This window comes from Corythoichthys intestinalis, chromosome 13 (assembly GCF_030265065.1).
Source record: "Corythoichthys intestinalis isolate RoL2023-P3 chromosome 13, ASM3026506v1, whole genome shotgun sequence".
In the NCBI taxonomy this organism is placed as follows: Eukaryota; Metazoa; Chordata; class Actinopteri; order Syngnathiformes; family Syngnathidae; genus Corythoichthys; species Corythoichthys intestinalis.
The window spans coordinates 51,755,385-51,778,631 of NC_080407.1; the positions used below are offsets into that span (position 1 = coordinate 51,755,385).

Below are 23,247 nucleotides of genomic sequence, written 5' to 3' on the forward strand. Positions count from 1 at the left end.
TATTTAATGAACATTAATAACATTTCGCTCTTTCACCCATCGTTTTTGTAGCTTTTGAAATAGGAACCAATCAACGACAAATTGTTCCCCTTCGGAGCGTACTCAATGGACGTGCCGTTCATCCTCATCAGTGTTTTAGTAGTACAGGTGTGCTAGAAGGCGTTCGTTTTCCTTCCCAAACGCGACGCTAGTCCGTGAACAAATCATGGACGAAGGAACCGAGATGTCGCTGACTATCGCTCAGCTCGTTCGACGCCTGAAGGGAAGCCATTTGCACGCTCAAATGGAGCGACAAGCCAGAGTGAGTATGCTAACTCCAGTTCTGTAGTAGAACATACGGTTCGCGATGTTATTATTTCCCATAATTACTACGCCACTGAAGGCAGCGTCATTACAGCTGCCATCTTTCCTGGGTATCCAATGTTGCATCCGCGGTTTCGGGGATCATTGCGTTAAAAAAAATCAGATAAATACAAAACCATAACAAATGGCCCACTGCATGCTATTGATAGCGATAGAAAAATTCATTGAAACCAGGAAGGCTGGCTGTGAATGCTCATGTTTCAGTGCCATTCACGGCGCTAGACGTCCAATCCATTTTGGACCAATGAGTTCAAGTCGTAGCCTGAAGGTTTTTGTGGAGGGGGTAATAATTTGTACATGAAAACACTGTACTGTACTTTTTCGCTCGTCGACAGGGGTGGGATAACCGGGTATGCCTCAGGACCATAGGGGAGTAGGATTTCATAGGATTTAAATCATTCTCTGAATAAATATTATGTTCTACTCGATATATACTTAAAAACTTTAACATATTTAATATTTCAAATATGTATTTTTTCCTCTTTTTTTTTTTTTTTTTTTTTGCACAACACCCACCCCGTCTTCGCAGAGAATGGTTTGACCCCGCTCTGACGCACTCAAGGCTACACTACTTACGTGCTCTGAAACGGGAAATTAAAATCTGTCATTGTTGTAAACTCTAAACATGGCGAGTCATCATAAATCGAGTGCGCGGAAAAGAAAAGGTGATGAAGATCATAGAGGTGAATGACAAAAAGTTTTCAAAAGGGGGATAAAAAGCCAAATAATTAGGGCTAGAATTGGCTGTGGACGGTGATGTCGGTAAGTGAACAACAGCCGCTAACACTGCTAACGTTTACATTCGCGATTACCATGACGAAAGCCAGATTCGAGATCGTCACCGGTCGCTTGTAGCCTATTGAGCTGCGGTATGACAACTTCACTATATCACAGGGCAGGCTTAATAACCTAGCCATGCTCTGCATTGAGCGTGAGCTTGCTCAAAAACTTGATTTCACTGATGTTGTAAATGACTTTGCTGTCAAAAAATCTAGGCGCATCACTGTTTGAGGGCTTGATAACCCGAGGGATGTGGAGGGGGCAGGCACAGGATGTTTAGTTATACTGTTTTGTTGCTTAGCAGGCAGGCTTAGCCCTCTCAGTTGTATTGTATTGTAGCCTACATGGGGCAATAGATGGAAATTGTTGATATTGTGTCAAATCACGTTACGGTCTTAAATGTAACTGTCCATCTTAAATAATTTGAACATTTACAGTCTTTGCTTGCAAAACGTTAAAAGTACTGCGTATATTGTCGTAACAAGCCGGTGGCAGGGGTGGGGTCGGTTGAGAGGACCCTATAATGGTCTCTTGTCCCCCGGCCCCTGCAAGTCTGTTGACAGCCCTGTCCCTATGCAAACCTACGCACTTGGATTCACATATTACCGTATTGGCCCGAATATAAGACGGCCCTGATTATAAGACGACCCCCTCTTTTTCAAGACTCAAGTTTGAAAAAAAGACTTTTTGAACACCAAATTAATTTTTATACAGGAAATAATTACTGTACATCCGAAACAAATGATTATAACAATATATTTGAGAGAAAAAGCATGTTATTTTGCCTCATTTAAATATGTAAACTAGTGCTGCAACGATTAATCGATTTAACTCGAGTATTCGATTGGCAAAAAAAATTCAAATTAAATTTTGCTGCTTCAAGTATTCGTTTAATGAAAGTGGCGTTGTAATGGTTTATTTTGAAAGTGTTTGCATTTAGTTTTATTGATTTGGGTGGATTCACGGCCCTCTAGTCTGCCTCATTTCACATGGCTGAATCCAGCTGCTCCATGTTAAGACCAACATAAGCCAAGTTTTTCTTTGAGCTAAAGTTTTTTCTAATGCATTAGTAATTTATATTATTGGTATATTTAACATTTTGTTTTGTAGGAATATGTGTCTGAACCATTTGTTAAGAGCATTGTTAAATTTTTTTTTTTAAAAGTTAGCGTTTTATAGCATTTAAGCTAGCGGACTTTTGCTATGTAAATTAGCCATTCTTCTTTTGTTGTACAGTACATCGATCCTTATATATTTTTTTATACTGTTTGAGGCCCAGCTCAGGTATTTTAATTTTTCATGCTCCTTATCCGATTACTTGATTATTCGAACTAACTAGTTCATCGATTAATCGACTACTAAAATAATCGATAGCTGCAGCCCTAGTTTCAACAATTTACATCGAAAATGAAAATATTGACTGAAAATGGTTCAATATTAGATTAAATGCATCGTTTTCTCATGTACTGTATACTTATAATTGCTCTCTACATAAAAAAAGTTTTATCTGATTACTCGATTAATCGTTAGAATTATCAGTCGAATACTCGATTACTCAAATTGATAGCTGCAGCCCTAAACTAGTCCATCAATTAATCGACTACTAAAATATTCGATAGCTGCAGCCCTTATGTAAACTAAAGTGCAATCACATTCGTAAATGAATGGCTTCTGGTTTTTGAAATGTAAATAAACCAATCTATTGTGATAAAACAACAAAACTGCAGTAACTGCATTAAACATCAAAGTGAAGTCTAAATGTAACTAGACTTGAAACAAATCTGAATAAGGAAAAACATTGCAATAAAAGAATGCAAACTGGTTAAATTTGAAAGGAGCTGAGCTGTCATGACAGAACATCGATTCAATGATATCTGGCGCCATCTAGCGTCGTGAATGGGTATAACGTCTAGACCGCGAATATAAGATGACCCCCCTCTTTTTCATTCTTATTTAAATGCAAAAAACACTGTCTTATATTCAGGCCAATACGGTATTTGACAAGAAAAATCACAATTTTCTGTTTTTTACCTCTGAGTAGGCGAACGTTGATTGATCGAATCCATTGCAGGAGTGTTTACATCAACCGGAAATCCAACTGGAATCTTTAAAGGACGACGTTCGGCGTTTCCTCAGAACATCAGGTGCGGCGTCACGTGAAATCCTTAATGTGACTTTGCGTTCATGATCTTGTTGTTCTTCCACAGGGTGGGAAAGGAAGCTCCAAAATGCTGTGCATCGAGAATTACTAATGTGAGTAAAAAACATAAAAAGCTCGCGAAATCCAAACTCGCAAAGTTGTGGGCAGCACGACCGACTGCTTGTGTATAAAAGAGAAGTTTTTGTTTGAGCTAATATTTTTTTTTACATTCATTATTTAGTTTAAAGGTATATTTAGCCATTTTTTGTGGTAATATGAGTTTAAACAATTTATGAGCATTGTGAGAGAAAAAAAAAAACACGTTAGCATTTTATTGCATTTAAGCTAGCTGACTTTTGCTATGTAAGTTAGCCAATTGTTCTTTTGTTGTAATTAGATCCTCATATATCATTAGATATCGTTTGAGCCTCAGATCAGGTATTTATAGCTGCAGCCCTAATCAGAATATAATAGAGTGGTGTTGTAATGGTTTGTTTTGGGTTGATACACTGCCCGCTAGGAGCAACAGTAAATATGACATAACTAATGTAACGTAGCTGAATCCAGCTGCTCCCTGTTAAGACCTATAAAAGGTAAAATAATAAGTAGTAAGTAAGTAAGTTTTTGTTTGCGCTAACATTTTTTTTATACATTCGTAATTTAGTTTAGAGGTATATTAAGCCGTTTTTTGTGGGAATATGAGTTTGAACGATTTCTTCAGAGCATTGTTAAAATATGTTAGCATTTTATAGCATTTAAGCTAGCGGACTTTGCTATGTACTGTAAGTTAGGCAATTCGTCTTTTGTTGTATTTAGATCCTCATTTATTGAATTTTTTAATACCGCTTGAGCCTCTGATCAGGTATTTTGATTTTTTTATGTTCCTTATCCTATTATTCGATGAACTTGTAGTTCGAATGATCGACTACTAAAATAATCGATAGCTGTAGCCCTAATCAGAATGTAATATAGTGGGGTTTTAATGGTTTGTTTTGAAAGTGTTTGCATTGTTTTATTGATTTGGGTGGGATACACTGCTCTCTAGTGGCAACAGTGAATATGACATAACTCATGTGACATAGCTGAATCCAGCTGCTCCCTGTTAAGTTTTTGTTTAAGCAAATATTTTTTTTATACATTCGTAATTCAGTTTATAGGTATAGGGTTCTTTTGGCATTGATATAGGAGTTTCTTTCTGTTGATTTCCAGCAGTCGACTTCCCCCGAGCTTCCCGGCACCCCCGCCGGAGCACCTCAAAGAGCCCTTAGCATACATGCGCAAGGCCCAGGTCAGACACATGTATCGTCTCTTTCCTGCTTAAAATAAAATTCAGCTTATTCAGTGTTTCACTTCTGTGTGTGTGTCACAGGCCAGCTGGGAAAGGCGCATCTTGAAAAGCTTGAATAGTATGAGCACAGAGCTAGGAGTGCCTCTGGCCCGAATGGTAAAATAAGTCTTTTAGGGTTGAAGTCGGGGATACCTGAGTTTTATCATGTGACTGTTTTTGCAGAGGCCCGTGGCGGAGCAACAAGAGCTAAGCAACAAATGGAATGAGATGGGTACAGATGAACCAGGTAATTTATTGCCACATTGATTACAGATAGTCCCTAGCTTACGAATGAGTTCTGTTCCTATTCTGGCGACGTAAATCGGAATTTACCCTTTAAGTACCCCAAAATAACTATCCAAACGGTCCAAAAATATTTTGTTTAAAGCTACAATTTGTAGATATACGTGTGAGCAGTTTTCGATGAGAATTGTAAATACGTTAGTATTCGCCGCGTTTAAGCTAGCAAACTTTTGTTAGGCAAATTAGGCTGACTAAATTTACATATTGATCAGACTAGATGGCCGTTTGAACACCAAATGTTATGTGGCAAGTGTTGTAAAAACGTTAGCATTCATAGCATTTAAGCTAGCGGACTTTTGTGAGTCAAATTAGGCTAATTTAATCGATTAAATTTACATATTGATCAGACTAGATGGGGGTTTGAACACCATTTGTTTTGTGGCAAATGTTGTAAAAACGTTAGCATTTGTAATATTTAAGCTAACGGACTTTTGTGAGGCAAATTAGGCTAATTTAATTAACTAAATTTACATATTGATCAGATGAGATGGACGTTTGAACACCATTTGTTTTGTGTCAAGTGTTGTAAAAACGTTAGCATTTGTAGCATTTAAGCTAGCGAATTTTTGTTTGGCAAATTAGGCTAATTTAATCGACTAAATTTACATATTGATCAGACAAGATGGACGTTTGAACACCAATTGTGTCAACGTTAGCATTCGTAGCATTTAAGCTAGCGAACGTTTGTACGGCAAATTAGGCTGATTAAATCGACTATATTTACATATTGATCAGACGAGATGGACGTTGGAACACCATTTGTTTTGTGTCAAGTGTTGTAAAAACGTTAGCTTTCATAGCATTTAAGATAGCGGACTTTTGTGTGGCAAATTAGGCTAATTTCATCGAGTAAATTTACATATTGATCAGACTAGATGGACGTTTGAACACCAAATGTTTTGTGTCAAGTTTTCTAAAAACGTTAGCATTTGTAGCATTTACGCTAGCGAACTTTTGTTAGGCAAATTAGGCTGATTTAATCGACTAAATTTACATATTCATCAGACGAGATGGACGTTTGAACACCAATTGTTTTGTGTCAACGTTAGCATTCGTAGCATTTAAGCTAGTGGACTTTTGTGAGCCAAATCAGGCTAATTTAATCGACTAAATTTGCATGCAGACTTGAGTCGTTTCAGGCCCGTTTACGCTCCCAAAGACTTCCTGGAGGTTGTCGTCAGCCTGCGGAGCCCCAACCACGACAGTGGCGGGGACGTAGGCGCCAGGAGCCACTGGGGTCTCATCCACGTCCCTCTTGATGTCAAGGATATCACACAGCTGGTAGGGTTTCGAGTTCTACGCTTTCAAATCTTTATTTCGTGCGTCACGAGTTTCATTTTTAATATCTCTGCTAGAGAGGTGTCTACACGGAGCTCGGCCTCGCCGAGGGGCAGCTGGGGATCGACGACAACGCTCATCCAGGTACCGAAGCCCACATATTGTTTTCTGTTCAGTATTTACTCATTTCAAACCATTGATAACAACTTACCGGTAAATCTTGCACCTGCCGAATACATTAAAGTATGATAAACTTAGTCTTCATCGAGAAATATATGCAAAGAGTTGGAGGATTATACCAATGCAAAAATAGACTTACTATCATAAAAACTCCTGAACTGTTATAACCTGGATACCAACACGTCCTTTACAGACTTATTTGAAAACAACTACATTGACATTGGAAAGAAAGGTAAGACAGCTGGATGGTCCGGGTGTCGTCCGGTGGCTTCTCATCCTCGCGTGTCCGTCAGCGCTGGCCGAGCAGGACGGTGCGGCGGCGCAGCAGTACAGCCGGCGGGGCTGTCCCACGGGGCTCCGGGCGGATCTCTGGGCCCTCATCCTGAATTTGGTCAACCAGCCACAGGTTAGGAAGCAATGTGTTTGTTTTAAAGCAGCTTTGTACTGTATTGTACTTGGCTAAAAAGGAGTTTTTATCTAGCTACATACTGTATATCTGGACAGTCTTAAATTGTCTCTGGAGCCATGCGAAGGAAGATATATGAGCAAGGAACGGATAATACACTGAATGTTTGGGAAGCTAGCTGAACAATAACTCGGTCAGTGTAAACCAGCGGTCTCAAACCGACTCCACAAAGGGCCGCAGTGGGTCCTGGTTTTTGTTCCAACAGATCCAGCACAAACAGTTCAACCAATGAGGTTTCTACTAACATAAGCAGCACCTGATTGCAATCAACTGATTACACTTGTAAGAAACCAGATTGGTGAAAAGGTATTTGTCTCGTTTGGTTGGAATGAAATCCAGTACCCCCTGCGGCCCTTTGAGGACCGGTTTGAGACCACTGGTGTAAACTATACTGTAAACCGAAGCCGCAAGCTATTGAGGCGAGAGGGAAGCCGCTAAAGCTAAGCTAACGTCAACATTGGTGGGCTGAGTATGAACCAAAACCGTCAAAATGCTTTGCATCTGCCAAGGGCGTAGGTTTACATAGGGACTGTAGGGACATAAGACAACCAACTTTTCCGGATGCTGAAATTGTCCCACCAACTTTCAGCAGGGCCGAGAACCAAAAGTGGTATTTGCTGTGTGGCAAAATGGATTTTGCCATGTGGCATTTCTTTTGCCATGTGACAAAATGGATTTCGCCATGTGGCTTTTTTTATTTTTGCCACATTTTTGCCACGTGGCAAAAAAAAAAATGCCACATGGCAAAAAATTGTCACATGGCAAAATCAATTTAGCCACACGGCAAAAAAATGCCACATGGCAAAATCCATTTTACCACATGGCCTAAAAAATGCCACATGGCAAAAAAAATGCCAAATGGCAAAATCCATTTTGCCACATGACAAAAATATGCCAAATGGCAAAATCCATTTTGCCACATGACAAGAAAATGCCATGTGGAAAAGTCAATTTTGCTACGTGGCAAAAATAATGCCTCATGGCAAAATCCATTTTGCCACGTGGCAAAAAAATGCCAAATGGCAAAATCCATTTTGCCACATGGCAAAAAAAGGCCAAATGGCAAAATCAGTTTTGCCACATGGCAAAGGAAAAATGCTACACAGCAAAATCCATTTTGCCACACGGCAAAAAAAATACCACACGGCAAAATCCATTTTACCACTTGGCAAAAAAATGCTAAATGGCAAAATCCATTTTGCCACATGGCAAAAAAAAGCCAAATGGCAAAATCCATTTTGCCACATGGCAAAAAAAATGCCAAATGGCAAAATCCATTTTGCCATATGGCAAAAAAATGCCAAATGGCAAAATCCATTTTGCCACATGGCAAAAATAATGCCTCATGGCAAAATCCATTTTGCCACGTGGCAACAAAAAAAATGCCACATGACAAAGAAAAAATAAGAAATGGCAAAATACATTTTCCACATGGCAAAAATAATGCCACATGGCAAAGAAAAAAATGCCACACGGCAAAATCCGTTTTGCCACATGGCAAAGGAAAAATGCTACACAGCAAAATCCATTTTGCCACATGGCAAAAAAAATACCACACGGCAAAATCCATTTTACCACTTGGCAAAAAAAATGCCACATGGCAAAATCCATTTTGCCACATGGCAGAAAAAATGGTACAAAAAAATATAATAATTACCTTGAATCCTTGAACAAATCACTCCTGAGACAATCAGTCTTGTTAGTTTGCGGTCCAGCTTTCGTACATTTTAAATGTAAATCCAGCTTTCACTTCCAACGACTTCTAATAAATGAAGCTCAGTCCCACAGCCCCCTACGGGCAGGCGGGGTGCAGAGAATGAAGCTTTACAGTCAAGTATCTTGATGTCTATGTGTTAACTAATTCGACTTCTGCTCTGGAGTGACCTATACTCCGGAAAATACTGTAGATGACATCCTTGTATTCTCCTCCAAAGTGAAGCTAGACTTCCAGTGTGATGATCCATCATCTCGCACCTCTCGCCCGGAGACACTATTATCGCCGGCGATGTCATTTATCACATAAAACTGAGATACTCCATAAATATTTAACAAAACTCTCCTTTTTTAGGATGCGATGCATTACGAGCAGCTGAAGGCAGGTGTCCTGCAACACGACCTGCTGGTGGACAAGCTTATCTCCAAGGTAAGCAAAGCTCCTCGACGTCTCGGCAGAAAATTGACATGTCTCCTCTTTGTAGGATGTGAAGCTGACTGCCAGTAACGACGACTACTACTTTGTCTTTGAAGACTTCCTCTACCAGGTAGGAAATTTCCTGAGAAGTGAGACAAAATCTCCACATTGACTTGTCCGTTGCGCTTTCAGGTCTTGCTGTGTTTCTCCCGAGATGCCGCCATCTTGGAGCACTTCAAGTACAACAGCGCCACTCCACCGAAATCATACATCCAAGGTTAAAGCTCGCACAGTACGCGGTGTGTACACACTTGCCTCCTAAATTTCTGTCTTATAGGGAAAGAAGAGGATGAGGACTTTGCTGTTTTTTATCCTCCTAATGGTGAGTCTTTTTTATTACTAGTGCCCCAATTTGGTAACCCGCCCAGGTCAGGGCCGTGAATGAAAAGTCACCATTTTGATAACTTAACACCTCATATGTCTCATGAAGAGTCTCACCAGTTCTGAGGAGGATCCAACTAACTGCCTCGGCGCAACGGTCTGAAACCTGCACGCTGGTTTTCGACTAAAATGTCATGTTTTTTAACATTCATTGGAATTAGGGTGCAAGAGACTTATTGACACAGTTTTGCACAACGTATCGACTCCCCAAATTTCATCGCTCTACATTGAAAAAACCTAAATGGGGAGGATTTTTTTTTTTTTTTTATTCAAGAGGGCACCACTGAGCCAATTTGGGACATTTTTTCGCAACGAATTTTTGAGTAAGTTAAGACCTCCAAATTAGCTATTTTCATTTGCCATGAAAAAGTAATAATAACGGTGTAAATTAATGTGGATCAAAGTACAACAAAAGAACAATTGGCTAACTTACATAGCAAAAGTCCGTTAGCTTAAATGCCATAAAATGCTAACTTTTTTTTTTTTTTTTTTAAACAATGCTCTCAACAAATGGTTCAAACACATATTCCCACAAAAAACAGCTTAATATACCTATAAACTAAAATAAAATGCACTGAAAAAACATTAGCTCAAACAAAAACTGAGAGCAGCTGGATTTATCCTTGTGAAATGACTTGTATTGTATTCACTGTTGCCACTAGAGGGCAGTGTGTCCAGCGCTAGCTTAAATGCTATAAAATGCAAACTTTTTTTTTTTAACAACGTTGTTAAAAAATGGTTCAACATCATATCCCCACAAAAAACAGCTTAATATACCAATAAACTAAATTACAAATGCATTAAAAAAAACATTAGCTTATGTTGGTCTTAACAGGGAGCAGCTGGATTCAGCAATGTGAAATGAGTTGTATTATATTCACTGTTGACACTACAGGGCAGTATGTCCACGCTAGCTTAAATGTTATAAAATGCTTTTTTCTTTCTTTTTTTAACAATGCTGTAAACAAATGGTTCAAACACATATTCCCACAAAAAATTGCTTAATATAACCTACCTATAAACTAAATTACAAATTCATTAAAAACATTAGCTCAAACAAAAACTTAGCTTAAGTTGGTTTTAACAGGGAGCAGCTGGATTCATTCACGTGAAATGAGTTGTATCATATTCACTGTTGCCACAAGAGGGCAATGTGTCCACCCAAATCAATAAAACTAAATGCAAACAATTTCAAAGCAAACCAGTACAATGCCACTTTAATGAATACTCGAAGCAGCAAAATTTTTAATCTTTTTTTCTAATTAAATTACTCGACTTAATCGATTAATCGTTGCGGCACTAAGTAGCAGCTGCTTTGACATTGATAAAGTCATCTCTGTCGACAAATAAACTAATGACGTCTTCTTTTTAATGTCAATGTATTGAATTTAACGGGATTGTCTCTCCTCCCAACATGGCTGCCCTGTGGTCAGTTTGGGAGGGGCACTGTACAGTCACTCGCTACCAACCCTCCCACTTCAAATGGATTGGACGTTTACTATTGATAAACATTTAAAATCATGGTAGAGGCATGAAAAGACCTTCCATTGCCCCTACCAGAACGCACTTAGGGCAGCCATGTTGATAGAGACGGCGCTTCCATCAATGGCTGCCAATGAGTTAACAAGGAACTGACTCAAAAATGGCCTAAAAGCATTTCTTGTCGAAGTTTCGACTAGTATTAAAATGTTTTCTTTTGGAACAGGTGTCATTCCGTTCCACGGCTTCTCAATGTACGGTGAGTCATAACAGCCAGCACGCACGCGAAAAACGAATCCTAAACTAAGTCGCCGCAACTTGCAGTGGCGCCGCTATGCTTCCTGTACAACGAACCGTCCAAGTTGTACAGCGTCTTCAGGGAAATGTACACCCGCTACTTCTTCCGACTGCACTCGATTTCCTCTGCGTGCTCGGTAAGAACGCCGTCGCCCATTTCGGGCATGCTCGGCGGTTCACCCTCTCCACCGCTTACAGGGAATCGTGTCTTTGTGTCTGCTTTTCGAGCGGCTCCTGCAAACGCACCTGCCGCAGCTCTTCTACCACCTCCGACAGATTGGAGCTCAACCGTAAGCAAAATTATGACAGTATGGCTTGCACAAGAAGCTGGAGTTCAGCCTACATTCTGTTGTATTTCTCAGTTTTAACACTAGCTGGAGCTAGTCAATTACTATTAGCTACAGTGGGATGGAAAGGTATCTAAACCTTTTGGAATTCCTCACATTTCTGCATAATCACCATCAAATGTGATCTGATCTTTGTCAAAATCACACAGATGAAAATACAGTGTCTGCTTTAACTAAAACCACCCAAACATTTATAGGTTTTCATATTTTAATGAGGATAGCATGCAAATAATGACAGAAGAGGGGGAAAAAAATAAGTAAATAAACTTGGGCTGAAGCTATCGATTATTTTAGTAGTCGATTAATCGATGAACTAGTTAGTTCGAATAATCGAGTTATCGGATAAGGAACATGAAAAATTAAAAAACCTGGGATGAGCCTCAAACAGTATAAACAAAATAAATAAATGAGGATATATGTACAAAAAAAGAACAATTGGCTAACTTGCATAGCAAACGTTAGCTAGCTTAAATCCTGTAAAACTTTTTTTTTTTTTTACAAAGATCTTAACAAATGGTTCAGACTCATATTCCCACAAAAAAAAAAACGGCTAAATATACCTATAAATTAAATTACAAATGCATTAAAAAACATTAGCCCAAACAAAAACATAGCTTACGTTAGTCTTATCAGGGAGCAGTTGGATTCAGCCATGTGAAATGAGGCAGACCAGAGGGCAGTGTATCCACCCTAATCAAAAAACTAAATGTAAACACTTTCGAAATAAACCATTACAACGCCACTTTAGTTGAACGAATACTCGAAGCAACAAAATTTAATTTGAATATTTTTTTTCTTATCGAATACTTGTTGCAGCACTAAAGTGAACCCTCTGCCTTAGACTTAAAGTGCAATTGAAACCGATTATTAACCAACCAATTTAAGTTGGGTGTGTGCCCAATCACTGATGAATGGTTTAAAGCTGCCCTGCCCACTATAAAACACACACCTGGTAAGAATTGTCTTGATGAGAAGCATTTTCTGATGTGTCGGTCAAAAGAGCTGTCTGAACACCAGCGATCAAGAGTAGCGTTTGTTCTTCACAAATCTACTCAAGTAACAGGCTTTATAAAACTACTCTTAGAAGTAGATTTTTCTCCAAAAGTTACTCAAGTAAATGTAACGAAGTAAATGTAACGTTACTACCCACCTCTGGTGACAAGGCAATGTTACAACTAGCAATGAAGGGATATACGAAATGTCAAATGGCAGCAAGTCAATATCTTGGCAAGCCGCCTAGGATCGGTTTTAAGACACTGCTGTTGAGCTGGATTTGGATTCAGGTACAACTTTGGGAACTCATCCCACTAGTCTGTAACAAAACAATCTGACCAGCAGCAGAATGTGACAAAATAATGCCAGTCGTCATACTAGCGTCGCTTGCTAGCTAGCACAGCTATTCTCTACGTCATCACCCCAAGTGTGCATTGTGCGCTTAAAACATGACGCCCACCGTAGGTCAAAACGTACTAAAAATAGATTTTTAATCAATGGAAGTAACATTTTAGTAAAAGAAAAAGACTTGCAGACTTTGATAAGCCACATGTTTTTTAAGTCCAACGTTCCCTTTAATAATAAATTACTGCATATTCACATGTATGTTAATTGTGACCATGGTTTGGTCACTGATTTTGATTCTTTGATTGCTAAAGTCGGCAACAGACGTCTGATTACATAGTATAACATTATTCATGCATGAATGGCAATTAACTCAATAAAAAATAGGACAGAATTATTGTTTATGTGACTAATATCACCACCTTGGCTTGCTGAAACAGTGCTGTTCTCTTATGAAATGCTGCCACCTTGTGGCTGTTTTTCATAAATATACTTTTAGCATTTTTTTATTCTCTCGTTTCAGGTTGCGGATAGCCTTTAAGTGGATGGTCCGAGCATTTTCAGGTTATCTTTGTACCGACCAGCTGCTTTTTCTTTGGGATCGAATCCTGGGCTATGACTCGTTGGAGCCTGTAGCAGGTAGCGCGTCTGCTTTTTTTCAGTTTTTTTCTTTAGTGAAACTAACCCTCAACCTGTGGCCCCTTCCAGTCCTGGCAGCTGCCATTTTCGCCTTTCGGACCGAGAACCTGATGGAAGTAACGTCTCTTGCTTCAGCTGAGGTGTATTCCGTTACACATTATTTAGGTGGAACAAATTAGTGTGATTCAGAATTCATTGACAATGCTAATTTTGGCCACACTAGCTGTTTTTAAAAATGGAGAATGAACAATCAATATGTACATTTTGTCACCTGCAGGCTGTCCTCGCCGATCTTTCAACCCTCAAAGTCATGCCGCTCATCCAGATCTTCCTCTTTGCCGTCTGAGTTAATCCTCAAAGGTGAATTCTATTTGTTGATGTGACTTGTATTAGGCTAGGTTCATAGCACAGGTTTTAATGCACAATTCCGATTTTTTTGTCATTTTTTGGCGTGCCCGTTCAGACTACCTTAGTCCACTGAGCATGTCTAAGCATTACGCATGCTAGCTTAAATGCTGTAAAATGCTAACGTTTTTTTTTTTTTAAACAATGCTCTTAACAAATGGTTCATACATATTCCCACAAAAAAAAAAAAAAAACGCTAAATATACCTATAAACTAAATTACAGATGCGTTAAACTGCAGCTCCAACAAAAACTTATCTTATGTTGGTCTTAACAGGGAGCAGCTGGATTCAGCCATGTGAAATAAGTAATGTCATTTTCACTGTTGCCACTAGAGGGCAGTGTATCCACCCAGAAGAATAAAACTAAATACAAACATTTTCAAAACTAACCATTTTAACGCCACTTTAATAATTGGAATTACTCAAAGCGGCAAAATTTAATTTGAAGCTTTTTTGTATCGAATTACTCGAGTTTAGGGCTGCAGCTATTGATTATTTTAGTAGTCGATTAACCGATGAACTAGTTACAGTACGAATAATCGAGTAATCGGATAAGGAACAGAAAAAAACGGAAAACTAACTAAAGGATCTCAGTACAACATGAGAATTATTGGCTTACTTAAATAGCAAACGTCTGCTAGCTTAAATACTTTAAAGTGATCAAATTTTTTTTTTAAACAATGCTTTTAACAAATGGTTCAAACACATATTCCTTACAAAAAAACGGCTAAATATACCTATAAGCCAAATTACATATGCATTACAAAAAATTTAGCTCAAACAAAAAAACTTGGCTTATGTTGGTCTTAACAGGGAGCAGCTGGATTCAGCCATGTGAAATGAGTAATGTCACATTCACTGTTGACACTAGAGGGCAGTGTATTTAATTCAAAGCTAATTATCTTATCGAATTACGGAGTTTAGGGCTGCAGCTATCGATTTTTTTTTTGTAGTCAATTAACCAATGAACTTCTTCGTTCGAATAATCGGGTAATCAGATAAGGAACATAAAAAATTAAAATACCTAAGCTTAGCCTCAAATGGTATAAAAAATTAATAAATGAGGATCTCAGTACAAAAAAAAAAGAACAATTGGCTAACATAAATAGCAAAAGTCCGCTAGCTCAAACTTTTTTTTTTTTTTTTTTTTTTAAACAACGCTCTTAACAAATGATTCAAATACGTATTCCCACAAAAAACTGCTTATGTTGGTCTTAACAGCTGGATTCAGCCATGTGGAATGAGGATTTGATGATGATTCTCATCGAATTACTCGAAAGAAAACCATTAAAAAAAAAAAAAAATGCATAGTTCAAGCTAGCCGCTAATGCTAATGTACAGCTCAATCGCTGCCGTTCCTCTTGCTCTGAGCTGACATAATTGCTGCATGAATTCTGATTCGGGAGACTTGACAGTTCAGACCGCAGCCACATTCTGGGAAAATGTAGCCCAGATCCGATTTTGAAAGTGACCTACATCGGATTTGAAATGATCCACTTTTATACGACCTGTCCCGTTAAGACAGTCAAGTTAATGCCCGACTCGAGTCAGAAAAACACGAAAATATCAGATTTATGCATCAAGACCTGCAGTATGAACCTAGCTTTAGTCACTCACACTAACTGAACAACCAAATCATATATATTGTCATTTTTGAACTGTTTATATTTCCAAATTGCAGCCAGGAATAAATAAAACAGTCAAACACTTCATAAAACCGCATGACAAGTTGAGAAAATGAGACACTTTACAAAAAAGGCGTCGTCAGAAAAGTGATATATATCACTTGAAAAAATGTAGAAAAGGTCCTCACCTCTATCAAAAGTGGACGTCAAAATCAATATAAAAATGCCTCTTACGTCGGTTAGCTCATGTGTGGAGAGGTTGCTTTTTTCCAGCGTCTGAATATGGACAAGTGCTTAAGAAAATGAACATTATAGATGCTCTCAGTGCATTTGACACACAAGTCTGTAACACTTCAATGAAAAAACAAAGACTTTACAAATAAATATATGAACACACACCAAAAAGGAATCTCAGTGGGCGTTTTTCAGTGCGAGACGGCGTCATTCCGACAGCTTAAGGTTGCAAAGGATCCCGGATCGACTCAGACGTCGTAGTCCGGCAGGGCCGAGTAGGCCACGCCACCTACCGTCGGGCCTCCGGCGTACAACGGGAGGAGCCAGCAGAACACGGAACCTGGCGGGAGCGGAGAAAATGCCGACTCAAGACTTCATAATGACATTGACGGGTCAGATTCGACCTTCACTGCGCCACGCATTCAAGTAGGGGGCAATCCCATAATCCGCTTGTTATTCGCAGTCCGTCGCAGCGACACATGCAGCGATCCAACGCCGGATTTAGGTTGAAAAAGTACGAAAGCTGTACTGCATACCAACAGGAAGAATTGTCTCAGGAGTGATTTCTTCAAGGATTCAAGGTAATTATTATATTTTTCATTTTTTTCACAAGACTTTTCAATGTAAAAAGCTCTCTGTTGTAAGGCTTTTTTTCCCCAACAATTTTCAATGTAAAAAGCTCTGTTTTAAGGCTGCCGTCATCTTGTTTAATGGACCAGCGTCATTCTTCGACATATTTACGTGAATAAATACTAACTGCCCGTTTTTTTTTTTTTTCCTCTTTTAACAAAGAATCGAGACTGTTTTACGTTCATATATATAAAGAATTCAGGGATTTAAGCATTCAGCCTTAAGAATTTTTAACGTAGAAGCGGCTGCCACATTGACCAACAGACTAGCCTCATACGTTGACATATTTAAGTAAAATAAATGCTAATTATCCGTTTTTTAAATTTTTTTTAAATTTTTTTGCTTTTAACCAAAAATCGTGACTGTTGCGCGTCCATATCTATTAAGAATTCAGGGATTTTAGCATTTCTTCACAAGAATTTTCAACGTAAAAAGCTCTTTTTACATATGGTGGCCGCTATATTGACTAACAAACTAGCATCGTACTTCGACATATTTACGCAAAATAAATGCTAACCGCGAGTTTTTTTGTTGTTGCTTATAACCAAGAATTGGGAATATTTACGTCCATATCTATAAAGAATTCAGGGATTTAAGCATTTATTCATAAGAACTTTTACGTAAACTCTTTACATACGGCAGCCACCACATTGACTAACAGACTAGCATCGTACTTCGACATATTTACATATAATAAATGCTAACTGCACGTTTTTTGTTTTTTTGCTTTAACCAAGAATCGGGACTGTTTTACGTCCATATCTATAAAGATTTTAGGGATTTAAGCCTTTATTTACAATAATTTTCAACGTAAAAAGCTCTGTTTACATATGGCGACCGCTACATTGACTAACAGACTAGCATCGTACTTCAACATATTTACGTAAAATAAATGCTAACTGCGAGGTTTTTTTTTTTTTGCGTATACCCAAGAAACGAGACTGTTTTATGTCCATATCTATAAAAAATTCAGGCATTTAAGCATTAATTCACAAGAATTTTCACCATAAAAGCTCTGTTTACATATGGCGGCCGCCAAATAGACTAATACTAGCATCGTACTTCGACATATTTACGTAAAATAAATGCTAACTGCACTTTTTTTTTTTTTTTTTTTTTTTTTGCTTTTACCCAAAAATTGAGAATGAATTCTTTACATGGACGTAAAACAGAGATTTAAGCATTTATTCACAAGAATTTTCAACGAAAAAAGCTGTTTATATATAGCGGCCGCCACATTGACTAACAGACTAGCATTGTACTTTGACTTATTTACGTAAAATAAATGCTAACTGCACGGAAATTTTTTTTTTTTTTTTTTTTTTTTTTTTTTTTTTTGCTTTTAACCAAGAATCGAGACTGTTTTACGTCCATATCTATAAAGAACTTCGGGATTTAAGCATTTACTCACAAGAATTTTCAACAAAAAAAGCTCTTTATCTGTGATTCCACTCTGTCAGCTTTGACTGCCACGTCAACAATGCAGGCCCCCCATTAATCGACCTCGTCAATATCCTTATAAAGTCCACGGCCGACTCAACAGAAGAAAGCCGCGTCGGACGCTGATCTCACCTCGTCCAAAAACCTCCCGCAGCAGCGCCAGCTTGGGTTTGCGCGTGGAATGGTGCGACGGCAGCGAAGACGACGGATCTCGTGCTTTCATCATCAACCTGTTCCTCATCTGCTCGATGGGCGTTTCGTCGGCAATGATGGACGCCAACTGACGAGAGAAAACAGAGACCTTCTTGAGATGACAAATACGGTTTTGGCACAAATCAAAATGAGTACAGCCGCCACCAATTTTTCTGAACCGATTCCGATCCGCGTTACCTGATCGTAAAAAATGACCAGGACGAACACACCGAAGAGCACAGACTCCACCAGCAGGATAATGTAGTGCACTCTGGAGAACATACATAGACGTCAGGAACAGGGAATCCCAATCTCTGCGCAAAATGGAACTCACACGATCAGGTGCTTGGTGGGCGTGTCCTCCGCCTCGCCGTCACCCTCCCTCTCGTTCCGGATGCGCCACACCCACGCCGACACCACCAGGAGCACGGCGTACACGCTGGCCACGCCTGACACGGAACACGGTCAACATCTTGTCGAGGTTGCCGCATGTGTGAGCGCTCACCCGTGTAGAAGAGGAACTGGATAAAATACTTCTGGTTCAGCTCTCCGACGCAGTTATTGATCCTTAAAAAAAATATTTTAAAAAACGCATAGGTTGGAGGCCGCTACACTGACAACCGCTAGCAAAAATTATGGAATCACCAGTCTCGGACGAGCACTTACTCAGACATTTTATCATGTACAACAAACTCTGATTAAAAAGCTTGAAAAAATAGTTCAAAAGTGCAACTCTTTAGCATTCAGAAACACTAAAAGAAATGAATAAAAAACATTGTGGTGGTCAGACAATGTTACTTTTATAGAGGAAGTGCAGGGAAATATATATGGAATCACTCCATTCTGAGGAAAAAAATATGGATTTGTATTGAAGATTTAACCACAGCCATCTCCCCAGAGCCTTTGCCTGACATGCAGCCCCAAATCAAGGACTGTGGGGAATTTTGATGTTTTCAGGCAGTCATCTTTGTAAATCTCACTGGAACAGTACCAAACAAAAGTTCCAGAATAATCAACTTGTCCAATGCAGATTCTTGACAAGTGATGATGATGGACCTGCAAGGATGATCTGGCAACTGCAATCAGAGAGTTGGCACCAAATTGATGAAGAATACTGTTTGTCACTCATCAAGTCCAAATCTCACTGGAACGGCACCAAACAAAAGCTCCAGCATCATCACCTTGTCCAATGCAGATTCTTGACTCTGGACAAGTGATAATGCAGGACCTGCAACGATGATCTGTTAACTGCAATCAAAGAGAGTTGGCACCAAATTGATGAAGAATACCGTTTTTCCCTCATCAAGTCCAAATCTCACTGGAACGGCACCAAACAAAAGTTCCAGCATCATCATCTTGTCCAAAGCAGATTCTTGACTCATCACTGAAAATAGCTTTCATCCAGTCATTCACGATTGCCTCTCCTTAGTCCATTGCAGTCTTGTTCTTTTCTGTTTAAGTGTCAATGATGGTTTCCTTTTAGCTTTCCTGTATGAAAATCCCATTTCCTTTTGGCGATTTTGCACAGTTCTGTCACATACCTTGACTCCAGCTTCCCCCCATTTCTTCTTCATTTGTCTTGTTTTTCATCTTGTTTTCTAGACATATGGCCTTTAGTTGTTATGACGTTTGGATGTCTACCAGTACGCGTAAGTTTAACAACCTTGCCATGCTGTTAGTACTTGGTCCAGTATGAATTTTGATGTTTTCTTTAGACAGTCATCTATGTAAATCTCACTGGAACGGCACCAAACAAAAGTTCCAGCATCATCAACTTGTCCAATGCAGTTTTTTGACTCTTGACACCTTCTTCAATGCAGATTGACTCTTGACAAGGTGATGATGCTGGAACTTTTGTTTGGTGCTGTTCCAGTGACATTTACAAAGATGACTACCTGAAGAAAACATCAATATTCCCTCAGTCCTTGATGATATGGGGCTGCATGTCAGGCAAAGGCACTGGGGAGATGGCTGTGGTTAAATTTTCAATAAATACACAAGTTTACATTGAATTTTTTTCAATTGAAAATGTCATTTTCCAAGATGACAATGCATCATGCCACAGAGCTAAAACTGTCGAAGCATTCCTTGGAGAAAGACGCATCCATTCAATGTCATGGCCTGCAAATAGCCCAGATCTCAACCCTATTGAAAACCTGTGGTGGAAATTGAAAAAAAAATGGTCCACATGCAATGCTCCAACCTGCAAGAATGATCTGGCAACTACAATCAAAGAGAGTTGGCACCAAATTGATGAAGAGTACTCAAGTCCATGCCTCAGAGACTGCAAGCTGTCATAAAAGCCAGAGGTGGTGCTACTAAATACTAGCGATGTGTTTTGATTGTTATTTCTTTGTTTGTTTCTCATGATTCCATATATATTTCCCTGCACTTGCTCAATAAAAGTAACAGTGACTGACCACCACAATGTTTTTTATTCATTTCTTTTAGTGTTTCTGAATGCTATAGAGTTGCACTTTTGAACTACTTTTTTCCAAGCTTTTTATCCGAGTTTGTTCTACATAATAAATCATGGTAAATCTCACTGGAACATCACCAACAAAAGTTCCAGCATCATCACCTTGTCAAGAGTCAAGAATCTGCATTGGACAAGGTGACGATGATGGAAATTATTTTTTCAAGCTTTTTATCCAAGTTTGTTCTCCATAATAAAATGTCTGAGTGAGTGCTCATCCGAGACTTGTGATTCCATACTTTTTGCGAGGGGTTGTATTTCTGGCACATCAGCGTTCCAGGTGCTCTTACCACGGGCAGTGATGGTCCATACGGCGAATACACCTCTGGCACACCCGACAGTGATGCGCCCGAGGCGGTCTATAGGTTTCGCAACGGCTGCACACTGTCCATCCCTCGCATCCCTGTACCAGCAAAAAATAACTCTGTATTCCTGCACAAAAAAAACACAAAAACTCACTCTGTCGCTCATCCGCGACGTCTGCGAGCGGAGGTCTGAGAAGTCCAGCGCCATTTCGGGAAGCGGCACGACACCTGTAAATGGATTATAAGCATGCAGAGAGTAAAGAGGTGTGTATAATGGCGGCGTCCTGTCGTGACGTCACTGACCAGGGTCCGAGAAGACCGCTTTGAAGTGGCAGGTGAGCAGGAGCAGCAAAATGACGTTGAAGGCGGAGGCGTGCAAGCTGCACCAAACACTGTTGGAATACATATTTACGGGGAAAAAGTACATTATTTGCCGGTCTGTGACGTCACTCATCTGACTCGAGAATGACAAAAACGTCGGATGTGACGTCACAGCCCCCCCAATTTAAGGTGTGCTGCCCACCTGCCAGAGTACGCAGGGATGAGAACGTACTGGACCACCACGTAATCCGCGTAGAAGACGCTAAAATACGTCAAAAGCAGGCAGACGACACCGCACGGGTCCCGCCGGCAGCGAAGCGACGCCATCTTCGGGAAAGCTGCGCCCCTTCGAGCACAATAATAACTGACTGCAGCCGAGCGACAGTCGCTACAAACTACGCCTACATAATGTTACGTTACTATAAACTACGCCCACATGATGCTACGTTGCTACAAACTACGCCTACATGATGCTACGTTGTTATAAATTACGCCCAAATGACGCTACGGTGGTAGCTTCTGATGCTTCTCATAGATATCACGTACGTAGAACTAGAAGCGAAGGGTCAGACTCAGCGGCGTTCGTAAAAAGCTGCCATCTTAACGCAGTGGACTTGTCAGGAAGGCGCTTGTGTAGCGAACGTTCCTAGCGAACCTAAGTAACATTTTATTTAAAATACTCCTAAATCGGCAAAATCTTGAATCTTTAAATGATGAAACACTTTTAAAACCTTCACATGTCGAAAGTAGAAAAAAAGGAAATAATGCAATAATGGGAGCAATTTTAAAAACTTTAATGGTTGATTCTAGGGCTGATGCTAACAATTATTTAAGTACTTTACTCAACTAATTAGTTGAAATGATCGAGTAATCTGATTAGGAACATTTAACCCCTTCTTGCCAAATGTATCACATTTGATACACTTAGGATTTCAGGATTTTGAGACTAATTCATAATTCTGAAATAGCCTAAAAAAAAAAAAAAAAAAAAAAAATGGATCATGCATAAGCAGGTTCCATGAGAAAAAAAAACGGTTTATAGATATTAGAGCACTTATTACACGTATTATTATTTTTTTCTTTTTTACAAAATTGAAAAAGAGGTTTCATTAAGACCTTATTTTTCAAATTTAGGGATTATCTGACAATTGCTTCATATTTCAGGCATTAAGAGGTTAATGTATTGCAGAATTTTAGGACATGTAAAACAAAAGCTTGCTAAGATTGCACTTTCAAAAGAGCATTAAATGTGACTACAAAATACAATAGCGTACAGCACGAATGCTATTTATAGACCGCAAGGCTGCGTGACATCACCATCATGAACTGGAAGGGGGTCAACAGTGAAGCGCCTTCGCACACAACCCATGTTAATAAATCTTTCAAAAAAGAACATGCCGAGTAAACACTGCAGCTATGTAACTTGTAGAAGCAACTCTAGACATTACCACATATGGTAATAATATGGTAATAATAAATGTTTCCTAAGGCCAAAAACTCATAGGACAAAATGTGAACGATGGATCAACTTGCGCGGATGTCCAAAAAACAAGTTTTACACCAGCAAGCTGAAGCCATTCACCTTCATCAGCAGTAAACATTTTGTTGGGGCTGATCCATTGCCTGGCACAGCCTACCCTGAGGAGGTAAGCCATTTTGATATTTTTTTTTTTTAGTGTGACGTTTTGACGTGCTGCTTCTGTCTGACAACGAATGACCTGAAAAAAATTAAAATGGTATCTGACTGCCACTGTTGTTACATAAACAATTTTTTGGGGAAGTGTAAATATATTATAGAATTAAGATTTGTTATTAGTGAAAAAATTAAGTGTTTGTTGGCTGTTACTGAGTAGCATTTGCGATCGCTACACAAAAATGGCAATATAAATTACCTCCAAGAACGGTCAGAGACGTAAGACAACCAGAGGATATAATATATAAGAAAGACAGGGCATATGGTGGTAAAGGATAGCTTGTTGAAACAGGCGAATGTCAATGTCAGTGGCGTAAGGCAATGCACACAAGAAAAAGCCGTCCATAAATAACTAACTCTGGATCAGAGTGGCCCTTTTTCCTGACTTTTTCAGCCCTCGACACTCAAGCCATCTC

The 23,247-nt window shown here is 39.3% G+C and overlaps 3 protein-coding genes across 6 annotated transcripts in view; 2 read left to right on the forward strand and 1 right to left on the reverse strand.

Annotated features, from left to right (window-relative positions):
* On the forward strand, window positions 1-15,945 carry tbc1d19 (TBC1 domain family, member 19). Of its 3 annotated transcripts, none has more exons than XM_057854896.1 (20): window positions 10-301; window positions 3,215-3,287; window positions 3,351-3,396; window positions 4,496-4,571; window positions 4,653-4,727; window positions 4,794-4,857; window positions 6,037-6,194; window positions 6,269-6,335; window positions 6,565-6,603; window positions 6,665-6,777; window positions 8,906-8,980; window positions 9,036-9,098; window positions 9,161-9,245; window positions 9,306-9,350; window positions 11,115-11,147; window positions 11,213-11,322; window positions 11,384-11,475; window positions 13,394-13,509; window positions 13,579-13,649; window positions 13,787-13,933. In XM_057854896.1, exons 1-20 carry the CDS (start codon window positions 206-208, stop codon window positions 13,853-13,855), a joined length of 1,566 nt encoding a protein of 521 aa, XP_057710879.1. In that variant the 5' UTR covers window positions 10-205; the 3' UTR covers window positions 13,856-13,933. The 3 variants fall into 3 exon arrangements, with proteins under 3 accessions (XP_057710877.1, XP_057710879.1, XP_057710878.1); XM_057854895.1 differs by having other exon boundaries at window positions 14-301; window positions 4,493-4,571; XM_057854894.1 differs by having other exon boundaries at window positions 1-301; window positions 4,493-4,571; window positions 13,394-13,649; window positions 13,787-15,945.
* On the reverse strand, window positions 13,137-21,672 carry zgc:77880 (zf-DHHC domain-containing protein). Its single transcript, XM_057854905.1, has 9 exons — window positions 21,341-21,672; window positions 21,121-21,209; window positions 20,972-21,045; window positions 20,803-20,915; window positions 18,542-18,603; window positions 18,371-18,485; window positions 18,235-18,307; window positions 17,977-18,124; window positions 13,137-16,114 (listed from the first exon to the last, which is right to left on the reverse strand). Exons 1-9 carry the CDS (start codon window positions 21,463-21,465, stop codon window positions 16,023-16,025), a joined length of 891 nt encoding a protein of 296 aa, XP_057710888.1. The 5' UTR covers window positions 21,466-21,672; the 3' UTR covers window positions 13,137-16,022.
* The window catches only part of b3gat3 (beta-1,3-glucuronyltransferase 3 (glucuronosyltransferase I)), a 25,409-nt gene continuing 18,398 nt past the window's right edge, over window positions 16,237-23,247 (forward strand). The window contains exon 1 of one of the 2 annotated variants that reach the window (XM_057854899.1): window positions 16,237-16,355. The gene's annotated coding sequence lies outside the window, so the exon portion shown is untranslated. Of the gene's footprint in view, window positions 16,356-22,765; window positions 22,785-23,247 lie in introns of those variants that run through there. The other variant, XM_057854900.1, reaches the window with a different exon arrangement.